Source organism: Vicia villosa, linkage group LG2 (genome assembly GCF_029867415.1).
Source record: "Vicia villosa cultivar HV-30 ecotype Madison, WI linkage group LG2, Vvil1.0, whole genome shotgun sequence".
Taxonomy (NCBI): Eukaryota; Viridiplantae; Streptophyta; class Magnoliopsida; order Fabales; family Fabaceae; genus Vicia; species Vicia villosa.
The window spans coordinates 85,225,470-85,233,144 of record NC_081181.1 but is presented as its reverse complement, the minus strand read 5'-3'; the positions used below and the strand labels follow the sequence as shown (position 1 = coordinate 85,233,144).

The 7,675-nt window shown below is 29.0% G+C and overlaps 1 protein-coding gene across 1 annotated transcript; it reads right to left on the bottom strand.

Annotated features, from left to right (window-relative positions):
• Window positions 1-275: 275 nt before the first annotated feature.
• LOC131651606 (protein NRT1/ PTR FAMILY 4.6-like) lies at window positions 276-6,994 on the bottom strand. The gene is made up of 5 exons (XM_058921264.1): window positions 6,861-6,994; window positions 6,628-6,736; window positions 6,048-6,265; window positions 2,475-2,906; window positions 276-1,876 (listed from the first exon to the last, which is right to left on the bottom strand). The coding sequence occupies exons 1-5, from the start codon at window positions 6,861-6,863 to the stop codon at window positions 893-895; spliced, it is 1,746 nt and encodes a 581-aa protein (XP_058777247.1). The 5' UTR covers window positions 6,864-6,994; the 3' UTR covers window positions 276-892.
• Between the last annotated feature and the right edge of the window lie 681 nt (window positions 6,995-7,675).

Sequence of the window (7,675 nt, the reverse complement as noted above, 5' to 3'; positions counted from 1 at the left end):
TTCATACTCTTTCAATTTGCTTCACTAAACCTCAAACAAGATACAACCATTTCATTAAGTGGAACTCCCTCAACTACACATTCAGCATTAATAATGTAGATGAAAGTTGTAATGAATTTGATGTTACCTTCCGCACCCCATCTAGAACACGACAATGGGGTTACTTTGAATTCATCCCGAACTCTTCAAATATCCTCCAAGTAAAGTTAAAACCCATTAAAAAAATGTCTCTCTCTATCCAAAAGTATGAACATTATTAACTTGGCTTGTTACACAAACTCATCCTTCAGTATCATCCTAATTGGGACTCCCTTGAATAAATATCACAAACATGCAATGTTGATCCAAAATATTACAAATAGCTTGCTTGAAAACACTATGTTTATAGTTATCAACACCATCCGTAAAGGAAATCAAAATGCTGATTTTATAACAAAGCTCGGTGCGTATGCTAACTATCTCCTTATTCACAACTCCACTCTTCCAAAATTAAGTATTCTTCTAGTTGTAAGAACTTTATTTTTAAGATTATAGCTCCCAATAAAATTTATAGCTCCACCAATGGTTACATACACCATGACATTCTTCAAAACACCACAATGTGTAGAAAGTCAAGAAACCATTTGCTCTCATTGATAATACTAGTATACAAAAGAGCTACAATGATTACAAATGATGTAGATATTATGTTTCTTTTTTTTTTCTTTTTCTGTTTTTCATTTTTTTACTATACCATTCATTAGATGCATTTGTAAAACATTTCAAAATTAAAGTATACACTAATTATATTCTACTAGATACAACATTGGAGATTTGCAGCACTTATACAAAACTACTTCCTAAGATTTTCTTGTTCAAAAATTTGATCAATGAACAATGAAACCAAGTGTGCTCAATTTCCTTCATCATCACCATTCCCTCTTCCTCTATACTTATACCTAGAAGCCCAATACATATAATGAAGAAAATTCAACCCACTTAGCACACACATTAACCAATAGAATCTCTCCAAATGATAGTTATCAAGATTAGACCCACTTAGCCATGGTTTATGATTACCATTACCAGTAACACTGTTTACTATAGAAACAATCACTGAACTTAGGTAATAGCCCATTGCCAAAGAAGCCCAAGAAAGTGATGTTGCTAATGATCTCATACTTGAAGGTGCTTCTGAGAAGAAGAACTCCAATAGTCCAGCTAATGTGAAGAGATCGGCGGAACCGAGGAATAGATACTGGAAACCTATCCAGAGAAATGAGATAGGCAATGGATCATTATTGTGTAAGGATATTTTTCGTCGTTTGATTTCGACTATTGCAGCTATAGCCATTGCGATTATGGAGAGTATTAGACCGATTCCGATTCTTTGGAGATGAGTTATACCGGTTTCTGAGTTAGTAACTTTTCTTGCGTAAGGGATTATGATGTGATCATAGATTGGTGCAAGGATCATGAGAAAGAGTACGGGGAAAACCGGGAGTGAGGCCGGGGGGACTTTGAAGGTGGAGAAGAGTTTTGTGTCCATTGTGGCGGCTTGTTCGACGGAGAATGTGGAGAGTTGAGCTAAGCAAGAGTTGAGCATTATTGTGCAAGCAAAGATTGGGAGTATTTTGAAGATTATTTTTACATCTTCTAGTTGTTGGAGTGTGCATGTTAGGGAGGTGTGGATTGGTTTGTTTGTGAATGCTTTGTTGAGGAATTTGAGGGATTGTGTTGGGGTTTGAGATGGTGTTGGGGTTGGTTTTGTGGTTTGGATTTGTTGGTGTGATTGTTTTGTTTGTGTGTTTGGATTTGTAGGGCTTGAAGACATGTTTGCAACTGCATTGCTTGAGTTTTTGTTGGTGAAGGTGTTTAGTGATGCAGCAATAAGTACCTGGTCAATTTCAAAAATTGGAAAGACATGTCATATTGAATTAGTCATAAATAAACAATTTAATCAAGCTTTTATAACATAAATTTTTTAAAAAAAAAACTTGATACTGCTTATTTGAAACCGACTAATATAAAAATACCAATCTCATTGTCCACTAACGTGGCTCATTTAAAGGTAGAGAAAAAGTCTAATATCTCAATCTTTCACCAACAAGCCAACATTTAAAATTAGGGATGACAAACAGGCATGTCTCCGTCCTGTTTAGACTTATTCCACAGAAACTCGCACACAAATAAAATGGGGCGAGGCAAACTTATTTGACATTGCGAGCCTAAAATTTTGTTTTTTCTTTACGAAAAATGAGGGCGAGGCAGGACGGGCATGCAGGTCTTGCACCCTAAAAGCCTAAATTTGCATTCTTGTTAATATCAGTATCCAAAAATAACGAGACAGACAACATATTAGAGGGTGCGGATTTAAACTCTTGGTCTGTCTCGTAAAAAAAAGGTGGACATAACATGTATACCTGACGGACCAAACCGATTTTGTCAAGAGTTAAATTAAGTAAAATTTTAATTTCAAGTTTCATAGAAATTACCTTCAAAATAGTGGTAAGTGGACTTCCAGAAGGGACCTTATTCCTGTAAGTAGTTGAACCAGCCAAGAACACAGGAATAGACAAAAACATAGTAATAGTAGAAATTGCAAACCCCCATTCCCAACCTTTGTTATCTTCAACCCAAACAACAAAAGTAACTGCAATAAGGGCACCAAATGATAGACAAAACACAAAGTAGTTGAAGAAAGTTGATCTCTGTTTCCTTCCATTTGGTGTGCTTTCATCAAATTGTTCACCACCATGAACAGGTAGTGACCCTTTAATTCCTCCAACTCCAAGAGCCACTAGATAGAGACCAGAAAATAATAGTGCTGCTTTTCCACCATTAACTTCCTCACATTGAGTTGATCCATTGCACTTTGTTGGTTTAAGTGATGGTAAATGAGCTTGTATTGTGAGTATGATTAGACCCTGCACACAATTTTTTTTCCAAATCACATATAATTTATGTACATTGTCATATTGGAGTGCATAAAATAAACATCTCATATTATTTTAGTCCTTGTTTCAATTTTTATCAACCACAAAAATTAAATTATTAATATATTTTAAATATCTCATTTTAAAAGTGATTTTAGACTTTTTAAAAAGTTGGATTAGTCCTGATCTTAAGTATGCAACACTATTAATTTTTTTTTATGAAAGAATTTTATCGTCTATTATAATCTTCTTTGATTCAAAAAATTAATCTCTATAATTTCGTCAAGGATAAGAATATCGTATTTCTTAATATTAATAAAAAAGTTAAATTAATTTTAAGGAATATTTGATCACCAATAGGATGATAACACCACATATGAGACATTGCATTGATTGCAAATATAGGTGAAAAGGGTTATATAATTGTAGGCCAGAAATGGGGCCAACACTCAACACATTATATGGACCCAAACTTATGCAAAACAAAAAGTTTATTTATTATAAACTAGTGAGAACCAATGAATGGAAAAGAACATGGACACCTACCCATCTTTTTCTTAAAAAAAAATTAGAAAAATTAAAGTAGGCCAATAAAATTTCACAAATTTGGCCAGCTTATATGGTTATTTTTTGGACTAAACATAAATAAGATGAGACAATATTTCAACCATATCTGAAATATTGACCAGTCTTGTTCTACAAATGAAAAGTGTTGATGCCACGTGTTTTATCATTTGATCCCACATCTTAATTTATGGAGCGTAGTATAGACAATGATTTATTAATGTAATCCACTATTAACAGTTAGTTATGACTATGAAATGTCACTATAAACTTTATCTTATAGTAATCGATAGCCACACACGTGGTTCATCAACTTCTTTTGCCAAAACTACGATATTTTTAACCTTCCACAAATAGATAGATTCAATAAAATAAAGGGGTTCGGATCATTGGTGATAATGATCACACGTTGCATGTAATAAAGGGGTTCAATAAAATTACGATATTTTATATAAGTCTTGTATTTTTCCGTCTAACAACATAATTATCTTATTTTTTAAAAATTTATTATTTATTATTTTTCTTTTATTTATGATTTTTATTGAGTAATAAGTGCAGTTGAATTTAAATTTTATTAAAACTAATAAAAGAATATGATGTTAAATAGATTATAAACCTATTTGAACAAATACTTATTTTAAAATTTATAATACAAATGTTTATTAAAATAAGCATTTATATAGATAAAGTTCATAATTTATTTTTATAATAAAAGAGAAAATAAAAATAAATTATATATATATATATATATATATATATATATATATATATATATATATATATATATATATATATATATATAATTTTGAAGAACTTACTTAGTATTTTTTTTTAATTATGAAAAGTATCATAACCAGCTGTTTTGATATTGTATATAACAAATAACAAACCTTATATAAAAAAATAAACTCAAATAGTTAAATAAGTCAACTCAAACACATCTTATATTTATGTTTGAAGAAATTAAAAATTGATTTAACATGTGTAAATTTATTTTGATATATCTAATTTGATTATGTTCACATAAAATTAATTTATTTTTTAGTGATGATTCTAATTTAAAATTTAAAATTTTATTTTTTTAAATCTTACATGATTTTTATATTAAAATTTATTTATTAAAGTCAAATTATATAAACTTATTTAAATATAAATCACTTTATATTTAGCATTTAGATTCTACTTGTTTTGATTTAAAACAAATATATATTTTTTATTTTAAAAAAGGATTTTTTTTAAAAATGTTTTTCAAAATATTAGAAGTTTTCTGTAAATTTGTTTTTATAAATTAAAAGACTAGTTTTGACACCCTTTAATATAAATATACATAATTTAATATTAAAATATAATTAAAATCACAACTTTTTTAAAATGATGTATCTCGAAAATGGATTTTTATGAAAAGTTATTTGAAATAGGTTTAAATTTAAAAAAAATTGAAATTTTAATTTTTAAAAAATATATTTTTAAGAATAATATTCAAAGTAATTTTAAATTTTTTTTTTTGAAAATTCTAACACTATAATAATAAATTTAAAAAAAAAAAACTGAAACAAACTGCTCATAACCTTCTATAGTATAAATCAATTAATTCAAAATTAATTTTTATTATTGTAGAGCCAAACGTATGCTACAATTTTATTTATTATTTTAGAAATACCTATACCCTTTAAAAAAGATAAAATCTTGTACCAACAAAAAAAGGGATAAAATAAATCTCTTCCCACTGACATTATTTTATTTAAAGCGCGTCCAAATTTATAAGCCATTTTTGTTGACAGTAGACATTGAGAGCCATGATAAGTGCTTTTCATATTTATCTCATGTTGCTAGATGTTAACCACAAGATATATAGATAAGTCTATATATATTTACAACAAAATAACATTATTTTTTTATAGAAATGCTATATTAATTTTTTTAATAAAAGTATTACTTATGTGTATCACTATTTTATATCTTTTATGGATAAATAAAAACTCTCATAACTTGAGAATAGAGTATATATCTTGATGGGAATTTTTCACACAATCCACAAGCTTTTGTTCTTGCACAAGTTGCAGAAGAAATGTGGAAGATAAAAAGAAAGGGAATCAAGAAATGGACAAGTCTTTTCAAACACCATTCACATTTCATCAATTAATTCTTCCATTTAGATTGGTTGAGCATTTAATTCTTTTCAAACACCATTCACATTTTATCAATTAATTCTTCCATCATCGGATTCTAATTTCTACATAAAAAAGTCTCATATTTTAATATTCAAAAACGCGTTTTGTATTCAAAGTCGTCTCAAATTTTTAGAAATTCTGTATAAACTAAATACAGTTTTATCATGACAAAATTAATATAAATCTTATTTAAGTGTTATTCAGTTAGGATAATATTTTATAAAAAAAAATTTATTTTAATACGCGTTTAACTATCATAATTTTTAGATCATATCCACCAATCTATCTAGCAAACTATCAAAGCCGGTCTATTTGTAGCAAAAAGTGATGATAACACATGAAGAGAGATAGCAAGGGTGGTGTAAATAGTAATAATAATGAAGATGAAGAAACTTACTAGTAACTCAATAAGTGCACTTATCAAGTAAACATGATAAGTGGTGAGAAATGAATCCGACAAGAAACCACCAAGAAGAGCAAGAAGAAATGATGTTCCCATGAAATTTGTAACATTGTTTGCAGATTTAGAAGGAGACATATGCATATACTCTTTCAAATACAATACCAAATTGCTTGCATTTGCCAAATATGCTAGATTCTCCAATATCTCCACAACTACACAAAAAAGAGATAGTATCACATGTTAATTATATAAAAGAGACCACAATTATTATAATAACTAATAAATTTCCACAACCACACACACATGTGTCTCTTCTCACTTTTTATATATCACATAAACAAAAACTTGATTTTTTTAAAAAAGTAAATTAATGTCAATTAATAATATATTATATGTTAATAATATGAGAAAAATGGTTCTGTTAAGCCAGTCTTAAGATGATTAGAATCATACGATTGCAAAGATTCACGTATTCGAACTCCTGATATATCATTTATTTATTTTTAAAATTGAAAATTTTCAATTAATAAAGTAATAAAAAGACAAAATAATTTAAAAAAAATATGAAACTGACCCAGAACAAAGGAAGCTGCAAGCATGCCTCCATGGCGACCTCTAAGGGCAGGCTTGTTTCTCCAGTCAACATAACCTTCCCATCTTGTCATTTGTGCTGCTTCAACTTCCTACAAAAATTTGTAGTATTCAGTTGTTATATACATGCTTGGGAGAAAAATAAATAAAAGATAAAGAATTTTGAGATATATAAAATGAAAAGAGAAAAGGAAGGAGAGAAAAGGGTGAACTCACCATCACTATGGTTGTTTTGGTTTTTGTTTTGGAAACTGATCGAAAGGTATCGATGGTTAAAGGGAGATTGGTGAGAGATTTAAATAAGGAGTTGAGATAGGAAGGCTTTAAAAAATGGGCATAATGGTCATTATACAAACATTTCATCTAACTTTTGAAATGAAGTTGACTCTAATGTATCTTTCTTTTATTTACCTAAGGAGGATATGTGATGTTAATTAAAAAATAGAGGTTTTATAATTTGTTCTTTGTTGTCACTGGCTCACGAAAAATATTTCAATAATAAACAAATGAGCATGAATCAGATGAACCTTGATAAAGCATATGATTATCTTCTCTCTTTTAAATCTTACCGATTAATCTGATTAAACGACGATTCGCAACGAGTGTTGAATCCCACACAAATGGTTTTATTTGTTCATATTATATATTAAGAAAAATTCAAGTCGATTAAATTGTTATATATAACCTATAAAGAGTTTATATAGAATAGCACCCGTCATTTTATAAGTCGGTTTTGTAACAAAGAGTTAGGCCAAACTCGAGTTTTATCATGGTATCACAAACCTATCGATTTGGGTCATCCACTGTTTATATGCGTAACAAACCCAATAGTACTCGGCGCAAGAGGGTTATTAAAATAACTAAGTTTCAAAATACCAATATTTCAATATTTCATACTATTTATATAGAGGAGGAGGACTCTAATCATTTGTTCATAGGTTGCCTGATGTTGGAGAAAGTTTGGGAGAAAATTGAAGCGTGGATCGGTACGTCCAATTCGTTATCAAACCTTGAGTTAAGAAATTATCTTG